General features: G+C 25.4%; 1 protein-coding gene across 3 annotated transcripts in view; it reads left to right on the forward strand.

Annotated features, from left to right (window-relative positions):
• LOC135132665 (extracellular serine/threonine protein CG31145) overlaps positions 1-13,745 on the forward strand; it is a 431,251-nt gene that overhangs the window by 292,895 nt on the left and 124,611 nt on the right. For all 3 annotated transcript variants that reach the window (XM_064060827.1, XM_064060826.1, XM_064060828.1), the window contains one exon: positions 12,543-12,621. In XM_064060827.1, coding sequence (XP_063916897.1) covers positions 12,543-12,621 — 79 coding nt within the window. The remainder of the gene's footprint in view (positions 1-12,542; positions 12,622-13,745) is intronic.

Below are 13,745 nucleotides of genomic sequence, written 5' to 3' on the forward strand. Positions count from 1 at the left end.
TCTGGATTTTTTACTATTTCGCTTTTCAGTTTTTCGTTTTTTAAATTTAAATTGTTCAGTTTCTCCACTGTTTAATTTTTCGACTTCTCAATTCTTCAACTTTTCGATACTTTAATTTTTCAATTTTCAAAAATCTAGATTTTTTTTTTCTCGACTTTTCAGTTCTTGTAATTTCAATTTTCCGGATTTTTAAGTTTTAGATTTTCCAATTTTTCTTTTTTAAATATTTCGATTTTTCAATTTTTTGATTTCTCAATTTTTGGATATTTCTTCCAGTTTTGGGATTTTTCAATTATTCGATTGTTCAATTTTTCTTATATTTTTAAAATTTTCAATATTTCAACTTTGAGATATTTCAGGACTTCGTTTCTGCGAATTTTTATTTTCGCGACTTTTCAGTTTTTGTAATTTCAATTTTTCAATTTTCCGGATTTTTAAATTTTAGATTTTTCAAATTTTCTTCTTTAAATACAAATTTCGATTTTTCATTTTTTAATTTCTCAATTTTTGGATATTTCTTCCAGTTTTAGGATTTTTCAATTATTCGATTGTTCAATTTTTTTTAGATGTTTTAATTTTTCAATATTTCAATTTTGAGATATTCCAGGACTTGGTTTCTTTGATTTTTCCATTTTCTCGCTTGTGCTTTTTTGATTTCACGATTTTGCACTTTTCGAATTTTCAATTTTTCGTTTTTTAAAGTTTAGATTTTTCAATTTTTCGACTGTTATCTTTTAATTTCTCAATATTTGGATTTCTTTCAATTGTGGGATTTTTGAATTTTCCGATTCTTCAGTGTTTCTTCTCTTTTTCAGTTTTCCGGTATTTTCCTTTGAGATTTTTCAGTATATCGGTTCCTCGACTTCTGCATTTTTTACTATTAAGTTTTCAGTTTTTCGTTTGTTAAATTTAAATTTTTCAGTTTCTCGACTGTTTAATATTTCGATTTCTTAATTTCTTAATTTTTGGGTATTTCTTCCAGTTTTGGGATTTTTCAATTATTCGATTGTTCAGTTTTTCTTATATTTTTTAATATTTCCATATTTCAATTTTGAGATATTTCAGGACTTCGTTTCTTCGACTTTTCAATTTTTTCGCTTGTGCTTTTTTGATTCCACGATTATGCACATTTTGAATTTTCAATTTTTCGATTTTTAAATAATTAAATTTTTCAATTTGTCACAATTTTAAAGTTCCTAAATTTTCAATTCTTCAATTTTCCGATTTCTTAGTTTTCGATTTTTCGAAATTGCTTTTTGCTTTTTCGATTTCTAAGTTTTTGACTTTTTTAATTTCTCAATTTTTGCATTTCTTTCAATTGTGGAATTTTTGAATTTTCCGATTCTTCAGTTTTTTTCTGTGTTTGAATTTTTCGGTATTTTCCTTTGGGATTTTTCAGTGTTTCGGTTCTTCGACACTTGGATTTTTTACTATTTAGTTTTCAGTTTTTCGTTTGTTAAATTTAAATTTTTCAGTTTTTCGACTGTTTAATATTTCGATTTCTGAATTTTTCAAGTTCTCCATACTTTAATTTTTCAATTTTTAAAAATCTAGATTTTTTATTTTCTCCACTTTTCAGTTCTTCTATATTTCAATTTTTTAATTTGTCAATTTTTGGATATTTCTTCCAGTTTTGGGATTTTTCAATTATTCGATTGTTCAATTTTTCCTATATTTTTAAATTTTTCAATATATCAATTTTGAGATATTTCAGGACTTCGTTTCTTCGACTTTTCAATTTTTTCACTTGTGCTTTTTTGATTCCACGATTTTGCAGATTTTGCATTTTCAATTTTTCGATTTTTAAATATTTAGATTTTTCAATTTTTCACAATTTTAAAGTTTCTAAATTTTCAGTTCTTCAATTTTCCGATTTCTAAGTTTTCGATTTTTCGAAATTGCTTTTTTGCTTTTTCGGTTTCTAAATTATTGACTTTTTTAATTCTCAATTTTTGCATTTCTTTCAATTGTGAGATTTTTGAATTTTCCGATTCTTCAGGTTTTTTTGTGTTTCAATTTTTCGGTATTTTCCTTTGGGATTTTCCAGTATTTCGGTTCTTCGACTTCTGGATTTTTTACTATTTAGTTTTCAGTTTTTCGTTTGTTAAATTTAGATTTTTCAGTTTTTCGACTGTTTAATATTTCGATTTCTCAATTTGTCAACTTTTCGATACTTTAATTTTTCAATTTTTAAAAATCTAGATTTTTTATTTTCTTGACTTTTCAGTTTTTCTATATTTTAATTTTTTAATTTCTCAATTTTTGGATATTTCTTCCAGTTTTGCGATTTTTCAATTATTCGATAGTTCAATTTTTCCTATATTTTTTAATTTTTCAATATCTCAATTTTGAGATATTTCAGGACTTCGTTTCTTCGACTTTTCAATTTTTTCACTTGTGCTTTTTTGATTCCACGATTTTGCAGATTTTGCATTTTCAATTTTTCGATTTTTAAATATTTAGATTTTTCAATTTTTCACAATTTTAAAGTTTCTAAATTTTCAGTTCTTCAATTTTCCGATTTCTAAATTTTCGATTTTTCGAATTTGCTTTTTTGCTTGTTGGATTTCTAAATTTTTTACTTTTTTAATTTCTCAATTTTTGCATTTCTTTCAATTGTGAGATTTTTTAATTTTCCGATTCTTCAGTTTTTTTTGTGCGTTTCAATTTTTCGGTATTTTCCTTTGGGATTTTCCAGTATTTCGGTTCTTCGACTTCTGGATTTTTTACTATTTAGTTTTCAGTTTTTCGTTTGTTAAATTTAGATTTTTCAGTTTTTCGACTGTTTAATATTTCGATTTCTCAATTTTTCAATTTTTCCATACTTTAATTTTTCAATTTATAAAAATCTAGATTTTTTATTTTCTCGACTTTTCAGTTCTTCTATATTTCAATTTTTTAATTTCTCAATTTTTGGATATTTCTTCCAGTTTTGGGATTTTTCAATTATTCGATTGTTCAATTTTTCTTATATGTTTTAATTTTTCAAATATTTCAATTTTGAGATATTTCAGGACTTCGTTTCTTCGACTTTCCAATTTTTTCACTTGTGCTTTTTTGATTCCACGATTTTGCACATTTTGAATTTTCAATTTTTCGATTTTTAAATATTTAGACATTTCAATTTTTCATAATTTTAACGTTTCTAAATTTTCAGTTCTTCAATTTTCCGATTTCTATGTTTTCGATTTTCCGAAATTGCTTTTTTGATTCCTAAATTTTTGGCTTTTTTAATTTCTCAATTTTTGCATTTCTTTCAATTGTGGGATTTTTGAATTTTCCGATTCTTCAGTTTTTCTTCTGTGTTTCAATTTTTCGGTATTTTCCTTTGGGATTTTTCAGTATTTCGGTTCTTCGACTTCTGGATTTTTCACTATTTAGTTTTCAGTTTTTCGTTTGTTAAATTTAAATTTTTCAGTTTTTCGACTGTTTAATATTTCGATTTCTCAATTTTTCAACTATTCCATACTTTGGTTTTTCAATTTTTAAAAATCTAGATTTTTTATTTTCTCGACTTTTGAGTTCTTCTATATTTCAATTTTTTAATTTTTTAATTTTTGGATATTTCTTCCAGTTTTGCGATTTTTCAGTTATTCGATTGTTCAATTTCTCTTATGTTTTAATTTTTCAATATTTCAATTTTGAGATATTTCAGGACTTCGTTTCTTCGACTTTTCAATTTTTTCACTTGTATTTTTTTGATTCCACGATTTTGCACATTTTGAATTTTCAATTTTTCGATTTTTAAATATTTAGATTTTTCAGTTTTTCACAATTTTAACGTTTCTAAATTTTCAGTTCTTCAATTTTCCGATTTCTAAGTTTTCGATTTTTCGAAATTGCCTTTTTGCTTTTTCGATTTCTAAATTTTTGACTTTTTTAATTTCTCAATTTTTGCATTTCTTTGAATTGTGGGATTTTTGAATTTTCCGATTCTTCAATTTTTCTTATATGTTTTAATTTGTCAATATTTCAATTTTGAGATATTTCAGGACTTCGTTTCTTCGACTTTTCAATTTTTTCACTTGTATTTTTTTGATTCCACGATTTTGCACATTTTGAATATTCAATTTTTCGATTTTTAAATATTTAGATTTTTCAATTTTTCACAATTTTAACGTTTCTAAATTTTCAGTTCTTCAATTTTCCGATTTCTAAGTATTCGATTTTTCGAAATTGCTTTTTTACTTTTTCGATTTCTAAATTTTTGACTTTTCTAATTTCTCAATTTTTGCATTTCTTTGAATTGTGGGATTTTTGAATTTTCCGATTCTTCAATTTTTCTTCTGTGTTTCAATTTTTCGATATTTTCCTTTGGGATTTTTCAGTATTTCGGTTCTTCGACTTCTGGATTTTTTTACAATTTAGTTTTAGTTTTTCGTTTGTTAAATTTAAATTTTTCAGTTTTTCGACTGTTTAATATTTCGTTTTCTCAATTTTTCAACTTTTCCATGCTTTAATTTTTCAATTTTTAAAAATCTAGATTTTTTATTTTCTCGAATTTTGAGTTCTTCTATATTTAAATTTTTTAATTTCTCAATTTTTGGATATTTCTTCCAGGTTTGGGATTTTTCAATTATTCGATTGTTCAATTTTTCTTATATGTTTTAATTTTTCAATATTTCAATTTTGAGATATTTCAGGACTTCGTTTCTTCGGCTTTTTCATTTTTTTACTTGTGCTTTTTCGATTCCACGATTTTGCACATTTTGAATTTTCGATTTTTCGATTTTTAAATATATGGATTTCTCAATTTTTCACAATTTTAACGTTTCTAAATTTTCAGTTCTTCAATTTTACGGTTTCTATGTTTTCGATTTTTCGAAATTGCCTTTTTGCTTTTTCGATTTCTAAATTTTTGACTTTTTTAATTTCTCAATTTTTGCATTTCTTTCAATTGTGGGATTTTTAAATTTTTCGATTCTTCAATTTTTCTTCTGTTTCAATTTTTCGGTATTTTCCTTTGGGATTTTTCAGTATTTCGGTTCTTCGACTTCTGGATATTTTACTATTTAGTTTTCAGTTTTTCGTTTGTTAAATTTAAATTTTTCAGTTTCTCGACTGTTTAATATTTCGATTTCTCAATTTTTCAACTTTTCCATACTTTAATTTTTCAATTTTTAAAAATCTAGATTTTTTATTTTCTCGACTTTTCAGTTCTTCCAAATTTCAATTTTTTAATTTCTCAATTTTTGATATTTCTTCCAGTTTTGGGATTTTTCAATTATTCAAATGTTCAAACTTTCTCATATTTTTTAATTTTTCAATATTTCAATTTTGAGATATTTCAGGACTTCGTTTCTTGGACTGTTTCATTTTTTCACTTGTGCTTTTTTGATTCCATCATTTTGCACATTTCGAATTTTCAATTTTTCGATTTTTAAATATTTAGACAATTCAATTTTTCACAATTTTAACGTTTCTAAATTTTCATTTCTTCAATTTTCCGATTTCTAAGTTTTCGATTTTTCGAAATTTCTTTTTTGCTTTTTCGATTTCTAATTTTTTGACTTTTTGAACTTCTCAATTTTTGCATTTCTTTCAATTGTGGTATTTTTGAATTTTCCGATTCTTCAATTTTTCTTCTATGTTTCAATTTTTCGGTATTTTCCTTTGGGATTTTTCAGTATTTCGGTTCTTCGACTTCTGGATTTTTTACTATTTAGTTTTCAGTTTTTCGTTTGTTAAATTAAATTTTTCAGTTTTTCGACTGTTTAACATTTCGACTTCTCAAGTTTTCAACTTTTCGATACTTTAATTTTTCAATTTTCAAAAATTAGATCTTTTATTTTCTCGACTTTTCAGTTCCTCCATATTTCAATTTTTTAATTTCTTAATTTTTGGATATTTCTTCCAGTTTTGGAATTTTTCAATTATTCGATTGTTCAATTTTTCTCAATTTTTTTAATTTTTCAATATTTCAATTTTGAGATATTTCAGGACTTCGTTTCTTCAACTTTTCAATTTTTTCACTTGTGCTTTTTTGATTCCACGATTTTGCACATTTTGAATTTTCAATTTTTCGATTTTTAAATATTTGGATTTTTCAATTTTTCACAATTTTAACGTTTCAAAATTTTCAGTTCTTCAATTTTCCTATTTCTAAGTTTTCGATTTTTCGAAATTGCTTTTTTGCTTTTTCGATTTCTAAATTATTGACTTTTTTAATTTCTCAATTTTTGCATTTCTTTGAATTGTGGGATTTTTAAATTTTTCGATTCTTCAATTTTTCTTCTGTTTCAATTTTTCGGTATTTTCCTTTGGGATTTTTCAGTATTTCGGTTCTTCGACTTCTGGATATTTTACTATTTAGTTTTCAGTTTTTCGTTTGTTAAATTTAAATTTTTCAGTTTCTCGACTGTTTAATATTTCGATTTCTCAATTTTTTAACTTTTCCATACTTTAATTTTTCAATTTTTAAAAATCTAGATTTTTTATTTTCTCGACTTTTCAGTTCTTCCAAATTTCAATTTTTTAATTTCTCAATTTTTGATATTTCTTCCAGTTTTGGGATTTTTCAATTATTCAAATGTTCAAACTTTCTCATATTTTTTAATTTTTCAATATTTCAATTTTGAGATATTTCAGGACTTCGTTTCTTGGACTGTTTCATTTTTTCACTTGTGCTTTTTTGATTCCACGATTTTGCACATTTCGAATTTTCAATTTTTCGATTTTTAAATATTTAGACAATTCAATTTTTCACAATTTTAACGTTTCTAAATTTTCATTTCTTCAATTTTCCGATTTCTAAGTTTTCGATTTTTCGAAATTTCTTTTTTGCTTTTTCGATTTCTAATTTTTTGACTTTTTGAACTTCTCAATTTTTGCATTTCTTTCAATTGTGGTATTTTTGAATTTTCCGATTCTTCAATTTTTCTTCTATGTTTCAATTTTTCGGTATTTTCCTTTGGGATTTTTCAGTATTTCGGTTCTTCGACTTCTGGATTTTTTACTATTTAGTTTTCAGTTTTTCGTTTGTTAAATTAAATTTTTCAGTTTTTCGACTGTTTAATATTTCGACTTCTCAAGTTTTCAACTTTTCGATACTTTAATTTTTCAATTTTCAAAAATTAGATCTTTTATTTTCTCGACTTTTCAGTTCCTCCATATTTCAATTTTTTAATTTCTTAATTTTTGGATATTTCTTCCAGTTTTGGAATTTTTCAATTATTCGATTGTTCAATTTTTCTCAATTTTTTTAATTTTTCAATATTTCAATTTTGAGATATTTCAGGACTTCGTTTCTTCAACTTTTCAATTTTTTCACTTGTGCTTTTTTGATTCCACGATTTTGCACATTTTGAATTTTCAATTTTTCGATTTTTAAATATTTGGATTTTTCAATTTTTCACAATTTTAACGTTTCAAAATTTTCAGTTCTTCAATTTTCCTATTTCTAAGTTTTCGATTTTTCGAAATTACTTTTTTCCTTTTTTGAATTTCTAAATTTTTGACTTTTTTAATTTCTCAATTTTTGCATTTCTTTCAATTGTGGGATTTTTGAATTTTCTGATTCTTCAATTTTTCTTCTATGTTTCAATTTTTCGGTATTTTCCTTTGGGATTTTTCAGCATTTCGGTTCTTCGACTTCTGGATTTTTTACTATTTAGTTTTCAGTTTTTCGTTTGTTAAATTTAAATTTTTCAGTTTTTCGACTGTTTAATATTTCGATTTCTCAATTTTTCAACTTTTCCATATTTTAATTGTTCAATTTTTAAATATCTAGATTTTTTATTTTCTCGACTTTTCAGTTTTGGGATTTTTCAATTATTCGATTGTTCAATCTTTCTCATATTTTTTAATTTTTCAATATTTCAATTTTGAGATATTTCAGGACTTCGTTTCTTCGACTTTTCAATTGTTTCAGTTGTGCTTTTTTGATTCCACGATTTTACACATTTTGAATTTTCAATTATTCGATTTTTAAATAATTAAATTTTTCAATTTGTCACAATTTTAACGTTTCTAAATTTTCAGTTCTTCAATTTTCCGATTTCTAAGTTTTCGATTTTTCGAAATTGCTTTTTTGCTTTTTTGATTTCAAAATTTTTGACTTTTTGAATTTCTCAATTTTTGCATTTCTTTCAATTGTGGTATTTTTTAATTTTCCAATTCTTCAGTTTTTCTTCTGTGTTTCAATTTTTTGGTATTTTTCAACTTTTCAATACTTTAATTGTTCAATTTTTAAAAATCTACATTTTTTATTTTCTCGACTTTTAGGTTCTTCTGTATTTCAATTTTTCCATTTTCCGGATTTTTAAGTTTTAGATTTTCCAGTTTTTCTTTTTTAAATATTTCGATTTTTCAATTTTTTAATTTCTCAATTTTTGGATATTTCTTCCAGTTTTGGGATTTTTCAATTATTCGATTGTTCAATTTTTCTTATATTTTTTAATTTTTCAAAATTTCAATTTTGAGATATTTCAGGACTTCCTTTCTTCGACTTTTCAATTTTTTCACTTGTGCTTTTTTGATTCTACGATTTTCCATATTTTGAATTTTCAATTTTTCGTTTTTTAAAGTTTGGATTTTTCAATTTTTCGACTGTTTAATATTTCGATTTCTCTATTTGTCAACTTTTCGATACTTTAATGTTTCAATTTTCAAAAATCTTGATATTTTAATTTCTCGACGTTTCAGTTCTTGTTATTTCAATTTTTCAACTTTCCGGATTTTTAAATCTTAAATTTTCCAATTTTTCTTTTTTAAATATTTCGATTTTTCAATTTTTTAATTCCTCAATTTTTGGATATTTCTTACAGTTTTGGGATTTTTCAATTATTCGATTGTTCAATCTTTCTCATATTTTTTTATTTTTCAATATTTCAATTTTGAGATATTTCAGAACTTCGTTTCTTCGACTTTTCAATTTTTTCACTTGTATTTTTTTGATTCCACGATTTTGCACATTTTGAATATTCAATTTTTCGATTTTTAAATATTTAGATTTTTCAATTTTTCACAATTTTAACGTTTCTAAATTTTCAGTTCTTCAATTTTCCGATTTCTAAGTATTCGATTTTTCGAAATTGCTTTTTTACTTTTTCGATTTCTAAATTTTTGACTTTTTTAATTTCTCAATTTTTGCATTTCTTTGAATTGTGGGATTTTTGAATTTTCCGATTCTTCAATTTTTCTTCTGTGTTTCAATTTTTCGATATTTTCCTTTGGGATTTTTCAGTATTTCGGTTCTTCGACTTCTGGATTTTTTTACAATTTAGTTCTCAGTTTTTCGTTTGTTAAATTTAAATTTTTCAGTTTTTCGACTGTTTAATATTTCGTTTTCTCAATTTTTCAACTTTTCCATGCTTTAATTTTTCAATTTTTAAAAATCTAGATTTTTTATATTCTCGACTTTTCAGTTCTTCTATATTTAAATTTTTTAATTTCTCAATTTTTGGATATTTCTTCCAGTTTTGGGATTTTTCAATTATTCGATTGTTCAATTTTTCTTATGTTTTAATTTTTCAATATTTCAATTTTGAGATATTTCAGGACTTCGTTTCTTCGACTTTTCAATTTTTTCACTTGTATTTTTTTGATTCCACGATTTTGCAAATTTTGAATATTCAAGTTTTCGATTTTTAAATATTTAGATTTTTCAATTTTTCACAATTTTAACGTTTCTAAATTTTCAGTTCTTCAATTTCCCGATTTCTATGTTTTCGATTTTTCGAAATTGCTTTTTTGCTTTTTCGATTTCTAAATTATTGACTTTTTTAATTTCTCAATTTTTGCATTTCTTTCAATTGTGGGATTTTTGAATTTTCCAATTCTTCAATTTTTCTTCTGTGTTTCAATTTTTTGGTATTTTCCTTTGGGATTTTTCAGTATTTCCGTTCTTCGATTTCTGGATTTTTTACTATTTAGTTTTCAGTTTTTCGTTTGTTAAATTTAAATTTTTCAGTTTTTCGACTGTTTAATTTTTCGATTTCTCAATTTTTCAACTTTTCCATACTTTAATTTTTCAATTTTTAAAAATCTAGATTTTTTATTTTCTCGACTTTTCAGTTCTTCTATATTTCAATTTTTTAATTTCTTAATTTTTGGATATTTCTTCCAGTTTTGGGATTTTTCAATTATTCGATTGTTCAATTTTTCTTATATGTTTTAATTTTTCAATATTTCAATTTTGAGATATTTCAGGACTTCGTTTCTTCGACTTTTCAATTTTTTCACTTGTATTTTTTTGATTCCACGATTTTGCAAATTTTGAATATTCAATTTTTCGATTTTTAAACATTTAGACAATTCAATTTTTCACAATTTTAACGTTTCTAAATTTTCAGTTCTTCAATTTTCCGATTTCTGTTTTCGATTTTTCGAAATTGCTTTTTTGCTTTTTCGATTTCTAATTTTTTGACTTTTTGAATTTCTCAATTTTTGCATTTCTTTCAATTGTGGTATTTTTGAATTTTCCGATTCTTCAGTTTTCCTTCTGTGTTTCAATTTTTCGGTATTTTCCTTTGGGATTTTTCAGTATTTCGGTTCTTCGACTTCCGGATTTTTTACTATTTAGTTTTCAGTTTTTCGTTTGTTAAATTTAAATTTTTAGTTTTTCGACTGTTTAATTTTTCGATTTCTCAAATTTTCAACTTTTCCATACTTTAATTTTTCAATTTATAAAAATCTAGATTTTTTATTTTCTCGACTTCTCAGTTCTTCTATATTTCAATTTTTTAGTTCTCAATGTTTGGATATTTCTTCCAGTTTTGGGATTTTTCAATTATTCGATTGTTCAATTTTTCTTATGTTTTAATTTTTCAATATTTCAATTTTGAAATATTTCAGGACTTCGTTTCTTGGACTTTTCAATTTTTTCACTTGTGCTTTTTTGATTCCACGATTTTGCACATTTTGAATTTTCAATTTTTCGCTTTTTAAACTTTAGATTTTCCAATTTTTCGACTGTGTTATATTTTGATTTGTCAAATTTTCAATTTTCCGAATTTTTTATAACTTTTTTTCAACTTTTTAACTACTCTATTTCTCGATCGTTTGATTTTTCGGTTTTTCAATTTTTCAGTTTTTCGATTTCAAAATTTTAAGTATCTGAAAATACAATTTTTTTTGGTGTTCCGATTTCCCGATTTTTCAATTTTTCGATACTTTAATTTTTCAATGTTTGAAATTTAAAATTTTTGGATTTTTCGATTTTGCAATTTCACGATTCTTTTGTTTCGATTTTTTGCCATCTTGGTTTTTCCATTTTTAAAATATATTTCAATTTTTCAATATTTTAATTGTTTAATTTTTAAAATTCTGGATCTTGCGATTTCTCCAGTTGTCAGTTCTTTTATATTTCAATTTTTTTAATTTTTGACATTTCGATGTTTTGATTTTGGCCAATTCCGGTTTCTCAATTTTTCAATTTTTAGATTTCCTAACTTTCCGACTCCTCAATTTCCCGATCCTCTTATTTTTCAATTTTTCGATGCCTTAGTTTTTGACTTTTTCGATTTCTTGGTTTTTAGATTTTTTTAACTTTTCGACTTTTCGATTTTTCGATTCTCCATTTTTTCGATGTTTCGATTTTTCAGTTTATTTTAATTTTTTCATGTTTTCAATTCTAGATTTTTCGATTTCTCGATTTACCGGTGTTTCAGTTCTTCAATATTTCTATTTTTCAATTCTTCAATTTTTAGATTATTCAATTTTGCGGTTTTACGATTCTTTCTTTCGATTGTTCACAATTAAAGAAGTAATTCTTAAAGTCGACATTGGCCTGAGCGCGCTCTAGTCTGTAGATCAAACAAGTTCTCAGGCGACGAATTGTATCAGAATTTGTTTACCCATCTGGCGAAGCTCCTAAAAATTTCTTTCCATTATCTAGAAACAAACCACATGAGACAACTTCCAAATTTGTTAGAAAAAGAGGAAAATTTTAAATAAACGAGTGTCTAACGTGGTAAATAAAGTTAAACCGTAAAAATCCACATAAAAATCGTGTTTAAAGAGCGAACGTACTTACACACACAGTAGTACACACGTTGCATATTTCTTAACATAGAAATTTCGAGCTTTAAACGCGAGTGCTTCCTAATAAAGCGCTTGTATTATACGGAAAGGTCCGTTTCGAACTTTTAATGCCTGCACCTAAACACCTTCGTTATCTCGAGCTTTCATGCAAACACAAAGCTATCAGCGAAATGACACACGTGTTCCGAACAGCTGCACCATGAAAAGACTTCCGAAGAAGATAAACTTGATGCATTAGTGGCTCATCTAAATAAAGCATCAGAAAATTAGGCGCATTTTTCCTCCCAACAACATCCCGCTCGAGTTCTCTTAATCAAACTCACTCCGTTGTAATTGAAAATGTAATTGCACCAGCGATTTTCCGTTTAAAATATTTTTAAAAGTTCGGCCGCATGCGGGAAGGATATTTCCGGGCTCTTCTACCTAAACGCGTTTTTGTTCCGCTAGTTTCACAAAAAGTTAATGAAACAATAATTATTTGAATACGGCCAAGCCCGGCGCATCCACCATTTTTACCAAATGAACTTTTCGGTTTAATGGACGCTTTTTTCTTGTTGCAGCGCAAAAAACGGGAGGCACTCAGCTGAAATTGGTGATAGACTATCCCAACAGTCTGCAGGCGCTTTTCAAACCCATGAGGTGAGTAGATTTTAGAGGATGACGTACTTTACGTAATTGTTTGTTATTCGTGGATAGATTACGTAGTTTAAAAATTGAAAATTTATTTATAAAATTATATTTTGGTCTAGATTTTTTTTCAGGCAGAGTAGCGAAATAAATAAAAACCACTGTAATTAGGTTTTCTTTAAAGAACTTGAAATTGTGTACGATTCGGTGTTGAGAGTATTTAACGAGCGAAGTATAAAAGACGGATAAAAACTACGAAATAAATTTACTCCAGTTTCGTCTCCTATAAGTGGGAAACAATTAGGTAACAAATTATTTCAGCGAAAGAAACGAAACTATATTATGCCACCGCCACAGCCTTAACGCAGTCCTCGTTTACGCTTTCCTTAAAAAAAAAATTAATAGGTTTTGTTCTGAGATTTTTTTCTGAGAGCGCTTTGACCTATATTACCCTGCTTCCAAAAATAGAAGCCCTGCTTTCCCTTTTTAAGTAGCGAAACAAGTGGCATTAGACTACTTCTAAAAATAAAAGTTCTAATTGCCCCTGAGGTTTATTACTTTTATTTCTATAAATTCTCTTTTTGCTTCTAAAACCAAGACATAATCAGTTAGAGGGCAAAGCGAAGTATGTTTTCAGTCAAAACTCTGTTCTACTAAAAAGTAAATTATTTCTAATAAATTAAAACTGTAGTAGATTTGTTAACAAGCAAAGCGAACTGTATTACTTTTAATTCAACAAATCACCTATACATTCTTCTAAATATTCGTCTTTTGCTTCTAAAAACGTGTTATATAATTAATTTGCATAATAATTCAACGATTAAAAAAGTTAGTTACTTCTAAAACCCAAATAGAATTAATCTTTGAGATTTTTTCAGAGGGCGAAACGAACTGCATTGCTTTTATGTTTCTTTCTGAGATTATTTCAGACAGCACTCTGACCTACTTCTAAAAATACAACTACTATTTTCTTCGAAAACGTAGAATCCCTAGTCATATTTGCGATTTGTCAGTGAGTTTTATTGCTTATATTTCTACAAATTCTTTCTGACCTGTCTTACTATACTTCTAAAAAATATAACTTCTGGTCACCCATGAGGTCTATCAGCGAACGAAGTGAGATTTATTGTTTTTAT

This window comes from Zophobas morio, unplaced genomic scaffold (assembly GCF_036711695.1).
Source record: "Zophobas morio isolate AGI-343-1 ecotype UQ-CSIRO unplaced genomic scaffold, CSIRO_AGI_Zmor_V1 ptg000021l, whole genome shotgun sequence".
Lineage (NCBI taxonomy): Eukaryota > Metazoa > Arthropoda > Insecta > Coleoptera > Tenebrionidae > Zophobas > Zophobas morio.